General features: G+C 42.9%; 1 protein-coding gene across 20 annotated transcripts in view; it reads left to right on the forward strand.

Annotated features, from left to right (window-relative positions):
• Positions 1-19027, forward strand: part of ptprfa (protein tyrosine phosphatase receptor type Fa) — a 370905-nt gene that overhangs the window by 222916 nt on the left and 128962 nt on the right. For 11 of the 20 annotated variants that reach the window (XM_082956979.1, XM_082956984.1, XM_082956987.1 and 8 more), the window contains exons 5-6: positions 4864-5052; positions 15733-15843. In XM_082956979.1, coding sequence (XP_082813105.1) covers positions 4864-5052; positions 15733-15843 — 300 coding nt within the window. Of the gene's footprint in view, positions 1-4863; positions 5053-12930; positions 12949-15732; positions 15844-19027 lie in introns of all 20 variants that reach the window. The other 9 variants (XM_082956977.1, XM_082956978.1, XM_082956976.1 and 6 more) reach the window with 1 other exon arrangement.

A 19027-nucleotide genomic window follows, 5' to 3' on the forward strand; every position in this document is an offset into this window, starting at 1 on the left:
GAGAGAGAGAGAGAGAGAGATAGGAGAGAGAGAGAGACAGAAGAGACAGGAAAGATGGAGAGAGAGACAGGAAAGAGAGAGACAGAAGAGAGAGAGAGAGAGAAACAGGAGAGAGAGAGACGAGAGAGAGAAAGAGAGAGAGGGATGAGAGAGAGAGACAAGAGAGAGAGAGACAGGGGAGAGAGAGACAGGAGAGAGAGAGAGAGAGAGAGGAGAGAGAGAGACAGGAGAGAGAGAGGAGAGACAGGAGAGAGAGAGACAGGAGAGAGAGACAGGAGAGAGAGAGACAGAAGAGAGAGAGAGACAGGAGAGGGAGAGACGAGAGAGAGAGAGAGAGAGAGAGAGAGAGAGACAGGAAAGACAGGAGAGAGAGAGAGAGACAGGAGAGAGAGAGACAAGAGAGACAGGAGAGACAGGAGAGAGAGAGACAGGAGAGAGAGAGACAGGAGAGAGAGAGACAGGAGAGAGACTTATAAGATGGTCCCCTTGTAGGTTTTTTATGGGAACGTCCCCACCTTCCCTTGGGGTACTATTACAGTCTGCCATCTCTTAATGTGACACTGGAACAGACAAAGACGCGAATGGGCGAACTGTTCCTCACGGCATCCTCGCCAGATGACAATGCACTTCCTCCACAGTGTGAATAGAGATGACAACAAATGTTAAGCTCCAACTCTTATTATATGAGGATGGAGAGAAGAGGCTGTTCTTGCCCCAGTCAGAGCCTCAGAGCCCAGCGAGGGAGCAGCACTGATAGGCTAGGTGTTTCCCAGGGACAATCAGCCAGCCAGCCAGTCAGTCAGCCAGCCAGCTGCCCAGGCCGCAATCCCAACCAGCCAGCCGCCCAGTCAACCCCTTTCTTCAGTCCCCTGGGTTATTTTGACAGGCTCAGTGTTTCCCAAAGCCAGCCCACCTGCCAGCCAGCCAACCTGCTTAACAGCCCAACTAGCCAACTCCTCCTCAGATTCCTCTGGGTTATTTCTCTCTGTCTCCACTGGATCCTCCCTCCCTTTCACAGCCAGTCTTAAGCTCTTAATTAAAGGATTTCCCAGTGTCTCACTGTACTCTTCTGTACTCTTCCAACTCTCTCGGAGCCAGACATTTGCGTCATTGTGTGCGTCCTAAATGCCAATCGGTTCCTTTTATAGTGCACTACCTTTGACCAGGGCCCCTAGGGTTCTAGTAAAAAGTAGTGCACTATAAAGGAAATAGGATGCCATTTGGGACGTGCTTATTGTCCTCAGATGGTACAGCACATCTTTTGGACATTTTCTCACATTATGGTGAAAGATCTTACAGAATCATGCATAGATCATGAGTATTAAACATCTGCTCCTGAATAGATTGTCTCGATGTTGGTTATGTCACTAGTACTGCACAAGCATACAGTGAGGGAAAAAGTATTTGATCCCCTGCTGATTTTGTAAGTTTGCCCACTGACAAAGAAATGATCAGTCTATAATTTTAATGGTAGGTTTATTTGAACAGTGAGAGACAGAATAAAAACAAAAAAATCCAGAAAAACGCATGTCAAAAATGTTATAAATTGATTTGCATTTTAATGAGGGAAATAAGTATTTGACCCCTCTGCAAAACATGGCTTAGTACTTGGTGGCAAAACCCTTGTTGGCGATCACAGAGGTCAGACGTTTCTTGTAGTTGGCCACCAGGTTTGCACACATCTCAGGAGGGATTTTGTCCCACTCCTCTTTGCAGATCTTCTCCAAGTCATTAAGGTTTCGAGGCTGACGTTTGGCAACTCTAACCTTCAGCTCCCTCCACAGATTTTCTATGGGATTAAGGTCTGGAGACTGGCTAGGCCACTCCAGGACCTTAATGTGCTTCTTCTTGAGCCACTCCTTTGTTGCCTTGGCCGTGTGTTTTGGGTCATTGTCATGCTGGAATACCCATCCACGACCCATTTTCAATGCCCTGGCTGAGGGAAGGAGGTTCTCACCCAAGATTTGATGGTACATGGCCCCGTTCATCGTCCCTTTGATGCGGTAAAGTTGTCCTGTCCCCTTAGCAGAAAAACACCCCCAAAGCATAATGTTTCCACCTCCATGTTTGATGGTGGGGATGGTGTTCTTGGGGTCATAGGCAGCATTCCTCCTCCTCCAAACACGGCGAGTTGAGTTGATGCCAAAGAGCTCCATTTTGGTCTCATCTGACCACAACACTTTCACCCAGTTGTCCTCTGAATCATTCAGATGTTCATTGGCAAACTTCAGACGGGCATGTATATGTGCTTTCTTGAGCAGGGGGACCTTGCGGGTGCTGCAGGATTTCAGTCCTTCACAGCGTAGTGTGTTACCAATTGTTTTCTTGGTGATTATGGTCCAAGCTGCCTTGAGATCATTGACAAGATCCTCCCGTGTAGTTCTGGGCTGATTCCTCACCGTTCTCATGATCAATGCAACTCCACGAGGTGAGATCTTGCATGGAGCCCCAGGCCGAGGGAGATTGACAGTTCTTTTGTGTTTCTTCCATTTGCGAATAATCGCACCAACTGTTGTCACCTTCTCACCAAGCTGCTTGGCGATGGTCTTGTAGCCCATTCCAGCCTTGTGTAGGTCTACAAACTTGTCCCTGACATCCTTGGAGAGCTCTTTGGTCTTGGCCATGGTGGAGAGTTTGGAATCTGATTGATTGATTGCTTCTGTGGACAGGTGTCTTTTATACAGGTAACAAACTGAGATTAGGAGCACTCCCTTTAAGAGTGTGCTCCTAATCTCAGCTCGTTACCTGTATAAAAGACACCTGGGAGCCAGAAATCTTTCTGATTGAGAGGGGGTGAAATACTTATTTCCCTCATTAAAATGCAAATCAATTTATAACATTTTTGACATGCGTTTTTCTGGATTTTTTTGTTGTTATTCTGTCTCTCACTGTTCAAATAAACCTACCATTAAAATTATAGACTGATCATTTCTTTGTCAGTGGGCAAACGTACAAAATCAGCAGGGGATCAAATACTTTTTTCCCTCACTGTATCTGCACTTCACTGAATCTGTGAGTGTGATGCTTTTGTTCACAGTGAATATCAACAAGTCTGGATGCATCCCAAAGAAACCATATTCCCTTTACAGTACACATCTGTCTCCTCATGGTGCCAAAGAGAATGATTGGGTTTCTGTACCAATAGACACCCTTATCCTAATAAATGACCCTTCTACACTCCCTGCTGTTGCCCATACAGAAAAAAACACTGGAACACTTCACATGCAATCACATTTTCATATTTAGTTTCATGTTATCATATGTTGCTTTACATGTTGTTAACTGTTATCACATTAGCTTCACATAAGATCACATTTGACATGTTTAAATGTGAAATTCATATGTTTTTTCTGTAAGGGTGACTCTCTCCTCTGTAGTACCTGTCATTGACAGAATCACAAATGTCTCCATCGCTCACGTTGTCCGGTTACTGTCAGACAAGGCTAACGGCACATATTGTTCTGCGTCCCTAATGGTACCATTTTCCCTTTATAGTGCACTACTTTTGACCAGGGCCTTTACTGCACTATAGGGAATAGGGTACGATTTGGGACATAAGTAGCGTTGTCACATCACCTTACTCATCGATACAGGCTTGGCTGCTGTCCGTCGCGGTCGCAGATGTCTTTTGCAGTGTCACTGATCCAGCAAGTGTTGTTCTCTAATGTACTCTAGCTTGTCCCGTTGAAGACTGTTCATTACTGTACCTGTGACACAGAGAACCAGACTTGGCAAAGGGACAGGATTCAATTGACAATACTGTTTCTGAACAAGTAATGTTTTTATTTCAACAGCAGCAACAGGCAAATCAAACAGGTTGAGATAAAAACATCAAGCCTGGTACAGATTCTGGTCCTGTCTTCACTAGTTTTCTGGGATCAATTATTTCAAGGTCCTTCCAATGTATTTCCTTGCTTTCTAGAGCACCTGGAGATGGGGTATCTTTCCCCTCTCCACACACGATGGAAAAGAAGGGAAGCATGGAATGGGATTTCAGGGATTGATTTGATTACATTTTCATCCGTAATTTGGCAGTCTGGCTTTTGACCACACTTACCCCTGCAGATAGTCGGAGCAGGGCAGGCAGGGCCCTCTCTCTATCTGAATGCAATTCGGCCTGAGTGAAATTGCGTCTCACACTCTCCACAGATCCATGACGAGAAATTCCGTAGGTGGATTAGTCCCGCCTTGGCCTAGCGATATTTACATTAGGGCTGGATTTCACAGCGTTTTAAAGGTGACCACCTCACCACAGCTCAAGGTTGTGGGATGCACAGGCCAATCAACGAGGAGAGCACAGACCCTGACTGCCGGGGTGGTCTCATATCTCAAGATGTGATGGAAGGAGTCACAGGCTGTGTGTGTGTGTGTGTGTGTGTGTGTGTGTGTGTGTGTGTGTGTGTGTGTGTGTGTGTGTGTGTGTGTGTGTGTGTGTGTGTGTGTGTGTGTGTGTGTGTGTGCGCGTGTGTGTGTGCGTGTGTGTGCGCGTGTGCGTGTGCATTCAATGGATGACTGGTGCCTTAGCTCAGTATTTCTCAACCTTTTTATACCATAGGCATTGTAGAATACAGGTGTAGGATCTTAATTTGACCAGTTTCTCACAGCAGGAAAGTAATCCTGCAGCAACAGGCAATGTGAATTATTGTATGGATTATAATGAATGGACATTTTTGTAAAGGTTGATAAATTGTTTGTTAGGGCATATCAAATCTGAATTTTAAAGTGGAAATTACAAAACCTTTTTAAACTACGGATACACTACAAGTATGCATTTCCTGCAACAACAGGGTGATCAAATGAAGATTGTACATCTTTTTATATCATATATATATACTCATCACAACTCTTTCTCTGTCTTTCCAGAGGACCAGATCCCTCATGGGTTCCCCACCATAGACATGGGTCCCCAGCTGAAGGTGGTAGAGAAGACCAGGACAGCCACCATGCTGTGTGCTGCCAGTGGCAACCCTGACCCAGAGATCTCCTGGTTCAAAGACTTCCTCCCTGTAGATATCAACAGCAGCAACGGGCGAATCAAACAGCTCCGCTCAGGTACAGAGTCTCTGCACGGTCAACACATACTGTGCTAAACAATTGCAGTACAAATTCTGCTGTTCTACCACGCGTGCAATGATGTCTGAGGGGAATAAACAGTGGTCATTGTTTGTAGTAACTTATTTGTTGTTGTAATATCACAAACGGATGTGGCAGTTTCACCGCTAAGGATTCCAGCTTTAAAGATGTCAATAAGTGTTTTCTATTACATTTTACTGAGTTAAGCTCTGTAATTACCTCAGCGGCTCCTCAGGGGGAATACTGCTGTGTTCTGTGCCTATGGTGCCTACAACAATAGGTGCAGGCAGCCATTCATCTTAACATTATAACCAACTAGCAGACTCAGAACAACTCAGAAAGGTGGCCTGGATCCAAGCACCAATGACAACTGCTCAGAGCAAACCATTGGTCCATCCTCTATCACCTTATTTAGTCAAAGGAGCCACAACAATGCTGTCCAGCTGTGCATAGCATACCTGCAGTGATTGGCCTGTTCCCTTTTCTACAGTCACTTTTCAGGGAAAACATTTCAGGGCCAACAGTTATTCCAACAGTACCTTTTGGCAGTAATGTGGCTGCCAAGCTGTGAACTTGCATATCAATGTGCCATAGGCCTCCCTACAGGCAAAACAGTTTATGAGTCTGGGTCCCTACTCCCTAAACCCTTAGCCCCAGTGCAACCTCCAAAAGCATTCCAGCTAGGCTTCAACTCTTGAACCCCTGGCAGAATAGAATATAATGTAGAAACTAGAGGCTTCCCCTCTGAACAGAGACACAGAGAAAGGAAAGGCTGAGAGACAGGCTATAGGATATCTCTGGTATGTGTTGCAAATGACACCCTATTGCTTATAGTGCATTATAGGGCTCTGGTCAAAAGTAGTACACTATAAAGGAAATAGGATGCAATTTGGGTCACAGTCTATATGTAGCTTTGAAACCTGTGGAAGCTGAAGGATTTTGCCAGGCAGGCCTCAGTTGCAGGGCCTCCAGTGAAGGACAGATCCTCCCACCATGCATTATTAACATGACAGCACTGCAATTTGGTTCAATTTGGTTCATAGCGCTGGCTTGCCTATCTCCTCACACATAGCCTGACTCCCAAATGGCACCCTATTCCTTTTATATTGCACTAATTTTGACCAGAGCCCTATGCTCCATTATATAGGGATAGGGTGCTATTTGGGAAACATCCATAGTCCCACTGCAGTCAACCACAGATGGGCATATGTCTTTTTTCTGTTTGTTTTTTTAAGTGCTGCCCGTTGGTTAATTGTCTGTCAGAGGAACCGAGTAAAATACAGCTGCACTAGTGCCATGCCATCAACTTGACATTCAAGCAATTTATTTGTTCCAATACAATTCATTATGCGCTAGTGAGATTACATTTGCTCATAAATTAGTATCCCTATTACAGGACCTTTATCCATCAAGGAATGCTAATAGCTCCATATTTCAATTTCAGACCTTTGCACTGCTGGCAAATGAAAGACAGTCTGTGTCCTTTGAATGGAAAGGAGCTCAATCCCCCAGCTACTAAGGCTGAGTCCTTAATGGAGCTCAGAGCTCTATCTCCCAGCTACTAAGGCTGAGTCCTTAATGGAGCTCAGAGCTCTATCCCCCAGCTAGTAAGGCTGAGTCCTTAATGGAGCTCAGAGCTCTATCCTCCCTCTACTAAGGCTGAGTCCGTAATGGAGCTCAGAGCTCTATCCCCCTCTACTAAGGCTGAGTCCTAAATAGAGCTTAGAGCTCAACCCCCCCTCTACTAAGGCAGAGTCTTAAATTGACCTCAGAGCTCTATCCCCCTCTACTAAGGCTGAGTCCCAAATGGAGCTCAAGGCTCTATCCCCCCTCTACTAAGGCTGAGTCCTAATTGGAGCTCAGAGCTCTATCCTCCCTTTACTAAGGCTGAGTCCTAAATGGAGCTCAGAGCTCTATCCCCCCTCTACTAAGTCTGAGTCCTAAATGGAGCTCAGAGCTCTATCCCAAATCTACTAAGGCTGAGTCCTAAATGGAGCTCAGAGCTCAATCCCCCTCTACTAAGGCTGTCCTCAATAGAGCTTAGAGCTCTGTCCCCCTCTACTAAGGCTGAGTCCCAAATAGAGCTTAGAGCTCTATCCCCCCTCTACTAAGGCTGAGTCTTAAATTGAGCTCAGAGCTCTATCCCCCTCTACTAAGGCTGAGTCCTAAATGGAGCTCAGAGCTCTATCCCCCCTCTACTAAGGCCGAGTCCTAAATGGAGCTCAGAGTTCTATCCCCCCTCTACTAAGGCTGAGTCCTAAATGGAGCTCAGAGCTCTATCCTCCCTCTACTAAGGCTGAGTCCTTAATGGAGCTCAGAGCTCTATCCTCCCTCTACTAAGGCTGAGTCCTTAATGGAGCTCAGAGCTCTATCCTCCCTCTACTAAGGCTGAGTCCTAAATAGAGCTTAGAGCTCTATTCCCCCTCTACTAAGGCTGAGTCTTAAATTGACCTCAGAGCTCTATCCCCCTCTACTAAGGCTGAGTCCCAAATGGAGCTCAAAGCTCTATCCCCCTCTACTAAGTCTGAGTCCCAAATGGAGCTCAAAGCTCTATCCCCCCTCTACTAATGCTGAGTCCTAAATGGAGCTCAGAGCTCTATCCCCCCTCTACCAAGGCTGAGTCCTAAATGGAGCTCAGAGCTCTATCCCAAATCTACTAAGGCTGAGTCCTAAATGGAGCTCAGAGCTCTATCCCCCTCTACTAAGGCTGAGTCCTTAATGGAGCTCAGAGCCATATCCCCCTCTACTAAGGCTGAGTCCTCTATAGAGCTTAGAGCTCTGTCCCCCTCTACTAAGGCTGAGTCTTTAATTGAGCTCAGAGCTCTATCCCCCTCTACTAAGGCTGAGTCCCAAATAGAGCTTAGAGCTCTATCCCCCCTCTACTAAGGCTGAGTCTTAAATTGAGCTCAGAGCTCTATCCCCCTCTACTAACGCTGAGTCCCAAATGGAGCTCAAAGCTCTATCCCCTCTACTAAGGCTGAGTCCTAAATGGAGCTCAGAGCTCTATCCCCCCTCTACTAAGGCTGAGTCCTAAATGGAGCTCAGAGTTCTATCCCCCCTCTACTAAGGCTGAGTCCTAAATGGAGTGCAGAGCTCTATCCCAAATCTACTAAGGCTGAGTCCTAAATGGAGCTCAGAGCTCTATCCCCCCTCTACTATGTCTGAGTCCTAAATGGAGCTCAGAGCTCTATCCCAAATCTTGTAAGGCTGAGTCCTAAATGGAGGTCAGAGCTCTATCCTCCCTCTACTAATGCTGAGTCCTAATTGGAGCTCAGAGCTCTATCCCCCCTTTACTAAGGCTGAGTCCTAAATGGAGCTCAGAGCTCTATCCCCCCTCTACTAAGGCTGAGTCCTAAATGGAGCTCAGAGCTCTATCCCCCCTTTACTAAGGCTGAGTCCTAAATGGAGCTCAGAGCTCTATCCCCCCTCTACTAAGTCTGAGTCCTAAATGGAGCTCAGAGTTCTATCCCCCCTTTACTAAGGCTGAGTCCTAAATGGAGCTCAGAGCTCTATCCCCCCTCTACTATGTCTGAGTCCTAAATAGAGCTCAGAGCTCTATCCCAAATCTACTAAGGCTGAGTCCTAGAATTGGGCTCAGAGCTCTATCCCAAATCTACTAAGGCTGAGTCCTAAATGGAGCTCAGCGCTCTATCCCCCCTCTACTAAGGCTGAGCCCCAAATGGCACTCTGTTCTAGTGCTGAGTAATCAGTGCTTTTTGATGTCGGTTCGGTCTCAGTTCAATTGTTAAATAATTATCACGGTTTTCGATTTCGGTTTCGATAACTTTTAAAAACATGAAATGCACTATGCATTATGTGGGTTAAATTATGTTTCAACACAGAATAAAACTATTAATAAAGTCCCATGATGCTAGTGACTGCCCATTACCACTTATCACTTATTAACCATCTATAAAATATTAAATATTTCAGTTGTGTAAATTTCATTTGTTTAATTTGATGACTTTATTATTTCATTCCAAGTCATCATCTCATCTGTAGAGAGCTGCTGCCTATGCTGTCTGACAAAATCACTATTTTACTAGTTCTTCAAAGTAAATAAGGCATACTTTTATGACTGCTGAATACCAACTATCAATCACTTATATCATGTATTTTCAGGCAGCGAAATATCAGAAAGCATCTGCTCTCTATCCCTCTTGATCGCACATTCTTCTGTCTCTTCTCTCTCTGTGTCTGCCCCACATTAACCTAACATAGCAGGCATAAGAAAGAACACACAGACCAGACAAGTAGGCACACAAAGTTAATTACCACATTTTCTGCACTAAACTATGTCAAATAATGGCCTGTTGGAGACTACAACTCCCTACTACACAATTCAGGCTTGATCTGATTTATCTCTAGAGAAACTGCGCAATATGAGCATTGATCTCAAATTAAAAAAATTTAACGAAATGGCATTCAAAGTTGAACCGACATCAGTCAATTAGTTGTTTAGAAACAAAGAAGATCAGACATTTTGCTTAATCACTCAGCACTACCCTATTCCCTATTTAGTGCACTACTTTTTTCCAGGGCCCATATGGCTCTGGTCAAAAGTAGTATACTATGTTGGGAATGGAGTGCTATTTGGGACAGCCTTAAACATGTCATTGTCTCCCGGTAATTATCGATAGGCTTGTCCAACTCCTCCTCTGCTGGCCTGAGGATCTGATAGGGAGGAAGGAGAGGGGTGGGAGAGGAGGAGTAGTGTCTCTAGACCTGGCTAAACCGCTTTCCTTTTCTGCTAAATACTCCTGGAGTAGCAGGCCATGGCTCTGTATGTGGAGCAGTCACTCAAACTCTCCTGGGTCCTCCTGACTCACCAGGTTTGTGTCCCATATGACACCCTGTTCCCATTATAGTGCACTACTTTTGACCGAAGCCCTATGGTCTCTGGTCAAAAGTAGCGCACTGTAGAGGGAACAGAGTGCCATCTGGGACACAACCCAGGTGATTGGTGATTCTCTCCACTGAAGCCTGCTGTAGCAGTAACATAATTAGCTGAGTTTAATATGCCACCCTTTAATTATTATGAATATGTATATGGTTAATGACGACATGATAAAATGTGTTAAATATATACAGTAGTATTATGTCCTTGCGAAGGCAGAGCATGGACTGCTTAAATCCAAGGTAACAACCTATTTCTGTGCATTAATCCCAATGTATTTCTCCAACATATAGGAAAATGAATACCTGCCTACTGTGTCCAGGACATTGCGAAAACATAATAAAGCTCTATTATTTTTCACAATTTGCCTAGAATATGCTGCTCTGAAATCGGTCATGGACAAAGCCTGTGATATCCATACTGAACTAAAACCAACCTTAGCTCAGTACATGGAGGCTGTATGTTTGTCCTGGCAGGTCTCAGTGTAGACCCAGTCCTCTTTAAGCTGCTGATGACCTCATCAACATGGGACACACAGCTTTTAGGGGGCTTTCCGTCCTCTCAACCTCTCCTCCACCTCTATGCTCCTGTTTAATGTGTGGATAGTGGTTTTGAGTCATTATCCAGATCGTGTGTATCTGTATAGTAACCAAACCGACTCCTCCAACATTTGTCGCATATGACTAGATATGCCCAAATGACCCCGTACTAACAACTACAGGAATGTGAATCACTGAATGCAACCAATTATTTGTAAGGCTAGTTAGGGGGTGGTGCACAAAATATAATAATTGATAAACATGTATTTTACATGGGCCATTCGATACACATAGTTAAACATGTATTGTAACTGAAATAACTAGTTCAGTCATATTAGAATTAATCGGTATGCTAATAAGCAGCAATATCATAAGTTAGCCTACTGTATTCAGGGCACAGGTTTCTTAGTATTGCATCAGATGCTGTATGTAACCTGTGTTTCTGTTAGCCTTATTACAACAGGAAGCTGAACACCCCAGATCAGTTAGATTGTCTAGACGTAGCCTCTAGAGATGATCAGAATGCTTAAGGTACCAGTCAGAAACAGATCCATTTTGGTTGAACGGAGGGTCAGACCATTCAAGACTGATGGTGATGACCAGGTGTTAACACAAACAAGCAGGTGGAGAGAATAAGTAGCTTTGTGATCATAGCAGACGGACAGCTCAGTAGCACAAATAGCCAGGTGTATAGCACAAACAACCATGGGAAGGAAACAAATAGCCAGACAAACACAACATTAAGAGTCAGGATTATAGCACACCTACATCTAAAACACATAGCCTCCAGGTGTGTTGTATAAACAGGCAAGTTCAGAGCAAAAGTAGTCACATGTATTAATATAATAGGCATTCGGAACAATAGCTATATATGAAATAGGTGTTGGTTACAGAAAACCTACTTAGTCAGTTGCCACTCTGGTACGCTCACACCACATAACAGAACACATAACAGAACACATAACATAATATATAACAGAACACATAACAGAACACATAACATAATACAGAACAGAACACATAACATAATACATAACATAATACATAACAGAACACATAACAGAACACATAACATAATACGTAACAGAACACATAACAGAACACATAACATAATACAGAACAGAACACATAACATAACACATAACATAATACATAACATAATACAGAACAGAACACATAACAGAACACATAACATAATACATAACATAATACAGAACAGAACACATAACAGAACACATAACATAATACGTAACAGAACACATAACAGAACACATAACATAATACAGAACAGAACACATAACAGAACACATAACATAATACATAACATAATACAGAACAGAACACATAACATAATACAGAACAGAACACATAACAGAACACATAACATAATACGTAACAGAACACATAACAGAACACATAACATAATACAGAACAGAACACATAACAGAACACATAACATAATACAGAACAGAACACATAACAGAACACATAACATAATACGTAACAGAACACATAACAGAACACATAACATAATACAGAACAGAACACATAACAGAACACATAACATAATACAGAACAGAACACATAACAGAACACATAACATAATACAGAACAGAACACATAACATAACACATAACATAATACAGAACAGAACACATAACATAATACAGAACAGAACACATAACATAATACAGAACAGAACACATAACAGAACACATAACATAACACATAACATAATACATAACATAATACATAACATAATACATAACATAATACATAACATAATACAGAACAGAACACATAACAGAACACATAACATAACACATAACAGAACACATAACAGAACACATAACATAATACATAACAGAACACATAACATAATACAGAACATAATACATAACATAATACATAACAGAACACATCACAGAACACATAACATAATACATAACAGAACACATAACAGAACACATAACATAACACATAACATAATACATAACATAATACATAACATAATACATAACATAATACATAACAGAACACATAACAGAACACATAACAGAACACATAACATAATACATAACAGAATACATAACATAACACATAACAGAACACATAACAGAACACATAACATAATACATAACAGAACACATAACAGTGTGTTATATCCAGAAATTAAAAAGGTGATTTTATTTAAAAAAAAATCTAACATATTGAGGGAGAAATAGCTACTGGAACGCAATAATCAGGCTCTTCTTCACTCTGCTGTTTCTTCTCTTCTTTCTCTCTTTCTCTCTTTCTCTTTCTTTTTCTCTCTCTCTGTCTCTCTCTCTCTGCTCTCTCTCTCTCTCTCTCTCTCTCTGTCTCTCATCTTTGTACTAATGCTTCTCTCTAATCTTATTTGCATTCAAATGACCTCACCAGGTGGTACACCAATCAGAGGTAAGAATGCTGGGTACAGAAAAAATGTCCACTCATGTCATCCTTCCTGTCCTCCTCCTCGTTCTCCTCCTCCTTTTCCTCCTCCATTCACCTCACAATGTCCCCATCTCCAGTTTTCTATCCTTCTCGCTCTCTCGGGCTGGACTCCTTCTCTGATTCAGCGCATGACCTTTTCTAAGTCTGTCTGGTCTATAGCACCTCTAAAAAACACAAACATCAAAGAAAGAATATTCAAAATCCTTACTAGACATCCCATTCAAATTAAGCCTGTTTTATTGTTCACCTAAGAAAACTGTAACGTTGTAGAAAGAAAATAAGGGACCTGCTTAAACTGTAGATTTCCAAAACATATGATTCATATTTTGAATGACAGCTCTATCCCATGTTTAGGTGGTGATCTCTTGGCCACTCTTTCAGGTTTTATATTCCTAGATTCCCCGCGATGAGGCTGAAATGACTGTATTTGCATACCCAGCGTATGGTGGGATTGACACCTAATGTGATTAGTAGTCAGTGAAGTGTTGTAGAGGTGATCAACGCTGACCCCTGTCTGAGCACTGTCCTGAGAGGCTGTAGTCAGAGGCAGAGTGAACGAATAGGTAGTAGACTGCATCATTAAAGGTTCAACTTCCCTGTAAGCCCTCCAAGGTCAGAGTGAGAGTGGAGTTCAAACCTCTTTGTTATGGGGCTCCTAGAATCTTCATGGCTGCATCTCCAATGGCACCATATTCCTACATAGTGCCCTATTCAAAAGTCACAAGTAGTGCACTATATAAGGAATAGGGTTCCATTTGGGACAGAGCCCATCTCTTTGACTGAGAAGTCATCATATACCTCTCGCAGCTTGATTAGCTTCTTTTATACAAGGTAGAATAAAATAAGCTGCTTGATTAGCTTTTTAATGGCAACAGGTAGCCTAGCGGTTAAGAGCATTGGCTACCTGCCAGAGCCCTATGGGCCCTTGTCAAAAGTAGTGCACTACATGTATATAGGGAATAGGGTGTTAGAAGTGTCTCGAAGTTAAGGGAGAATGCTAAGACCTTGGAAAGAGAACTGTACATGGAAGGAAATATCTTGGAGGGAAGAAAGGCTTACCTGTGTTGGGCTCAGTGTGTGTGTGTGTGTGTGTGTGTGTGTGTGTGTGTGTGTGTGTGTGTGTGTGTGTGTGTGTGTGTGTGTGTGTGTGTGTGTGTGTGTGTGTGTGTGTGTGTGTGTGTGTGTGTGTGTGTGTGTGTGTGTGTGTGTGTGTGTGTGTGTGAGTGTGCCTGCGTGTGTACAAGTGGGAGTGTAGATGAGTTTGTCTACGTGACATGTGTAGCATCAGTATACACATCTCAGCCAGAATCCCCTTGATGACTGACATAAAAGATGGAGGCTGCTGGATGAAGATATGTCTCTGCGCCCCTCCATCTCACCTAACTCCAGATCCACATGGATGTCACCACACCACTCTTTTTATTTCTATTTCTCAACTTGTCTGACGAAACTCATCCCATATGATGCATTTCAGGATTAACTTCTGAAATATATTCTCACATTTCTTTTCTATCAATGTTCTGTCAGCCAATCACTGATGGCAAACTGCATGATGTGTGTTACATCATGGTCAACAGCATCACTCTACCTAACCGCCAGACACACAGTCATATTGTCTGTCTAAACCAATCAACAATCTACTGTATATGAAGAACTGTTTGTTGTGTACATAAAAATACACTGGGATGTATGCTTTGGTAAATGGTAAGAGGAAGTGATCAACCATTGTGATCACTCTGAGTGAGCAGGAATCAGGTAAGTTGTGTTCCTGATCAAGGCTTCATTTGTCTTCCGTTCAGGACAGGGGCCAAAGAGGACTATAGTAGAAATAAAGGAGTCTCACCTTCTAGTCTGTTTTGAATCATTTGTTTCCTCACCGTTTGAGAAATGGTTGCCGTCCTCACTGTTACCAACAGTAGAGCAGGTGATAACACCTAATCAGTGGTGAACAAAGCAGAATTGATTAGTGATTTGTAACTAGTTTATCTGCGAGGCTGAAGCTTTGGTAGAGTGATGAGGAGAGAGTTAAAGAACAGCAGAACTCTTAGTGATTCCCATCTCTCTGTACTGACATTGTCATTACTCACAGGATGGCTTAGGCCTGTATTTGACTTTAGTGTTGGAAAGTGAGAAGATAATTTTTTTTGTTTATGAGACACCAGGTGTACAATTCCTCACCTTTAAACTACTGTACACCTTTGAATTCTTTGCTTTGCTTTTATCCTCTGTCCAGACTTACTGTAACTCCAGGATGGCCTGCAGTTCCTGTTAATAACCACATATGGGTATTTCATGGAAAATACTACTGCATCATTCCTGCAGAATATAGGTCCCTTATAGGAAGCCTCATGTCCTCTGTGCTTTGGTCTTTCTCAATGTTGCCAAAATATCTGTCTGCTGGATGGGCTTGTTGTCAAAACGTTGGGTGTTTTGATATACAGAACACTGTACATGAATGACAAGTCGGCTTGGTTATTTCTGTTTTTGTTTAGGCAAAACAGGTGTGTGTGCGGATGGGTGAGTTTGAATTCATGTATATGTCTGAACACACATATCAGTATGTGTATGTGTCCCAAATGGCACCCTAATCCCTACATAGAGCACAACTTTTGACCAAGGCCCATAAGATTCTGGTCAAAAGTAGTGCACTATGTAGGGAGTAGGGTGCCATTTGAGACGCAGGCGTTGTATCCCATTCTATCCGTCTGAGTGGACTCTGAGCCTTGACAGTCTGTCCTCTCTCTTCAGGAGCTCTCCAGATAGAGAACAGTGAAGAGTCCGACCAGGGCAAGTACGAGTGTGTGGCGGTCAACAGCGCCGGGACCCGCTACTCGGCTCCGGCTAATCTCTACGTGAGAGGTAAGTACCCTGCCTGGGTGAGCAGGTCTCTGCTAACAGTGGGCATCATCCACCCATCCACCCACCCATATCTGTTCTATTCTATCACTTCCCACAGTGCTCGCTGGTCAAGTGGTAAAGGATAGTGTAAGCTAACCCACTCCACAGCTACACAACAGTTGAGTGGGGTTAGTTTACACTCAGGGCCGGATTACCAAACGGGCATGCAGGGCTAGGGTCGGGGCCCCCCCAGATAGCATATGATAGCACAATGTGAAGAATTGCAGTATAAAACGGCCCGGGGGGGGGCGAAGCAAGTCCGGTCCTGCTTACACTAACTGGTCAACTTACCCATTCTTCTCCACAGCGAGTCCGTTTAGCTATACAAATTCTCCACAAGGATCTATTCAAATCACTACCTGACTGGCTGGAAACTGACAAGTCAACCAACTACTTCTTCACTGGAATAATAGAGCATCTAACCAGTCAACTGGTCTGTTAACCAGTCAACTAGTCACTAAACCAGTCAAACAACCAGTGAACCAGCCAACCATTCAGTGAAGGTCTCAGCCTAACCTGTTGATGCCTGTTGGTCTGTCTTGTTCTGTAACTGTTGTGTCTGTTCTTGTTCTGTAACTGTTGTGTCTGTTCTTGTTCTGTAACTGTTGTGTCTGTTCTTGTTCTGTAACTGTTGTGTCTGTTCTTGTTCTGTAACTGTTGTGTCTGTTCTTGTTCTGTAACTGTTGTGTCTGTTCTTGTTCTGTAACTGTTGTGTCTGTTCTTGTTCTGTAACTGTTGTGTCTGTTCTTGTTCTGTAACTGTTGTGTCTGTCTTGTTCTGTAACTGTTGTGTCTGTTCTTGTCTGTAACGTTGTGTCTGTTCTTGTTCTGTAACTGTTGTGTCTGTTCTTGTTCTGTAACTGTTGTGTCTGTTCTTGTTCTGTAACTGTTGTGTCTGTTCTTGTTCTGTAACTGTTGTGTCTGTTCTTGTTCTGTAACTGTTGTGTCTGTTCTTGTTCTGTAACTGTTGTGTCTGTTCTTGTTCTGTAACTGTTGTGTCTGTTCTTGTTCTGTAACTGTTGTGTCTGTTCTTGTTCTGTAACTGTTGTGTCTGTTCTTGTTCTGTAACTGTTGTGTCTGTTCTCTGTGTGGGGGTGTATTTTTTATTGGTTTTTCTTTCTCTTTTCTCCTGGGAGATTGCATACTTTTAATAACTGTCTCCTGTTATTAGGGGATTTGACCCCATTCACCTCACAGGAGTTGAAGCAGGATGTTTTGACTCTTAAGAGGTGAATGGGAGGTCAGGTGTGGTTTCACCACATTGTCTTGGGATGCATCCCAAATGCCACCATATTCCCTATAAAGTGGACTACTTTTGACTAGTGCTCATAGGCCTCTGGTCAAAAGCAGTGCTCTATATAGGTAATAGGGTGGTATTTGGGACGCAAGCTTGGTAAAGTGGAGGGAGTTATTATAGGCTGGTGGTACATGTGCAGTCTTGAAGGAATACAAAACAAGGCCAATAGACACCTGGATGGTTACTGTTATCCTGAGAGGAGGAAATTCCCACATCAAAGATATTCATTCTATGGCTGTGTCTCAAATGGCACCCTATTCCCTAAATTGTGCACTGCCAGTCTGTGTTCTTCTAGTACAAAGTGAACAGGGCTGATCAAATCAAACTGAACCTCCATGGTATTTTAGAGAGGAATTTTTGGCAGAAAATAATTCAATTAGCCACTATTCCACCATCCAATACCAGCTTCTCAAAGGCAACTTCCATGCCTCAACTCCAGTTGATTCCGTATGACCTCGCTTTTACATGTTTCTGACACTCCTATAGGTTTTCAACAGTGCTCATTGCAAACACATTGAAAAAGTTCCTTATTAAGGACAAATAATGAAGTTATTCCCACCTTATGTTACTGAGACCATTCTGATACATCAATATTGTAGATGACCATTTATCCATTTCCATCCAATAAATATTTCTTCATATGTCTTAATTAGTGTCTTAATCAAGTCTTAATTCATGGCATCACATAAATTATTTTGTTCTTCAAATTAAATGTTAACTAGCTTCCAGTAGGTTAATATGTTTTCCTTGCAGAGTTATAATTCTTAAGTCAATGTTATAATGTTCCCTCCATCTAACTTCTTCAGATAACTTCAGATAACTTCACTACCAAAAACCTGTAATTATTCAGGTTCTGCCACATCTATACCACAGCATAAAAGCAGCAGTCCTACCCTGCATTGCAGCAGATGCCTTCTGGGTAAATTGTCCCCTGATTGACCTCCGACATACAGACAGGAAACATCCTATGGATGTGGAAACCTGACATGCGTGCCATTTGCTTGAATGTTTGCTGCACTGTGGAACAGTTTGTAATGAACGACACATTTCTCCAAAAACGTCCTTGTAAGTTGAACAGACTTTGAGGTACGTTTTCTCCCGTTTGGTAGGTGTGGTGATGTGTGGCTTGAAGCAATGAGTTACGTGTTTAAAGGGCAGTGGCCATGCTGACAGCATTCCCCAACCCACAACCCAATCACTCCCTGTTTTTCAACTGGTCGTTCAGTACCGTTTCCGTACAGTTGAGTGTTCCAGAACGTGAAATCGTACTGTACACAGCCCTGGAAACCTCCCCATTCACCCGGCTCGTGAATTCCCCCAGATTATGCAGGTTGATGTTTATTTTCATGACTCTTGTCCTGGAGGCAGAACTGATCGATTTCCCCTTAAATAGGCCAGCTGCAAAGTCAGAATTGTATTTATTGTAAAAATTCATGAAAAATTAGCTTTTTGGTCTTAATTTAAGGTTACGGTTAAACATTAGGGTTCATTAGGGTTAGCAATGTGGTTAAGGTTAGGGTTAGGTTTAAAATTGTTTGAATTTGTGGCTGTGCTAGCTAGTGACCACTCTGCAGAGCTGCCTCCAGAACAAGATTCATGACGGTAAACGCTAACCTGCCCAGATTACATACATGACCCATTCAGTGATAAGGAAGAAAACTCATATAAAAGACATGTAGAGGAGATTATATCCTGCTGCGCTCCCCTTTTGATCTGGGTTATGTCCCAAATGCCACCATATCCCCTACACTCTATTCCCTCTATAGTGCACTACTTTTGACCAGAGGGTTTCATTTGGGACGCATACCTTAACTCGGACCACATGGCAGAGGGTGTGCAGTCGCAGGGA

Source organism: Salmo salar, chromosome 10 (genome assembly GCF_965601325.2).
Source record: "Salmo salar chromosome 10, fSalSal1, whole genome shotgun sequence".
Lineage (NCBI taxonomy): Eukaryota > Metazoa > Chordata > Actinopteri > Salmoniformes > Salmonidae > Salmo > Salmo salar.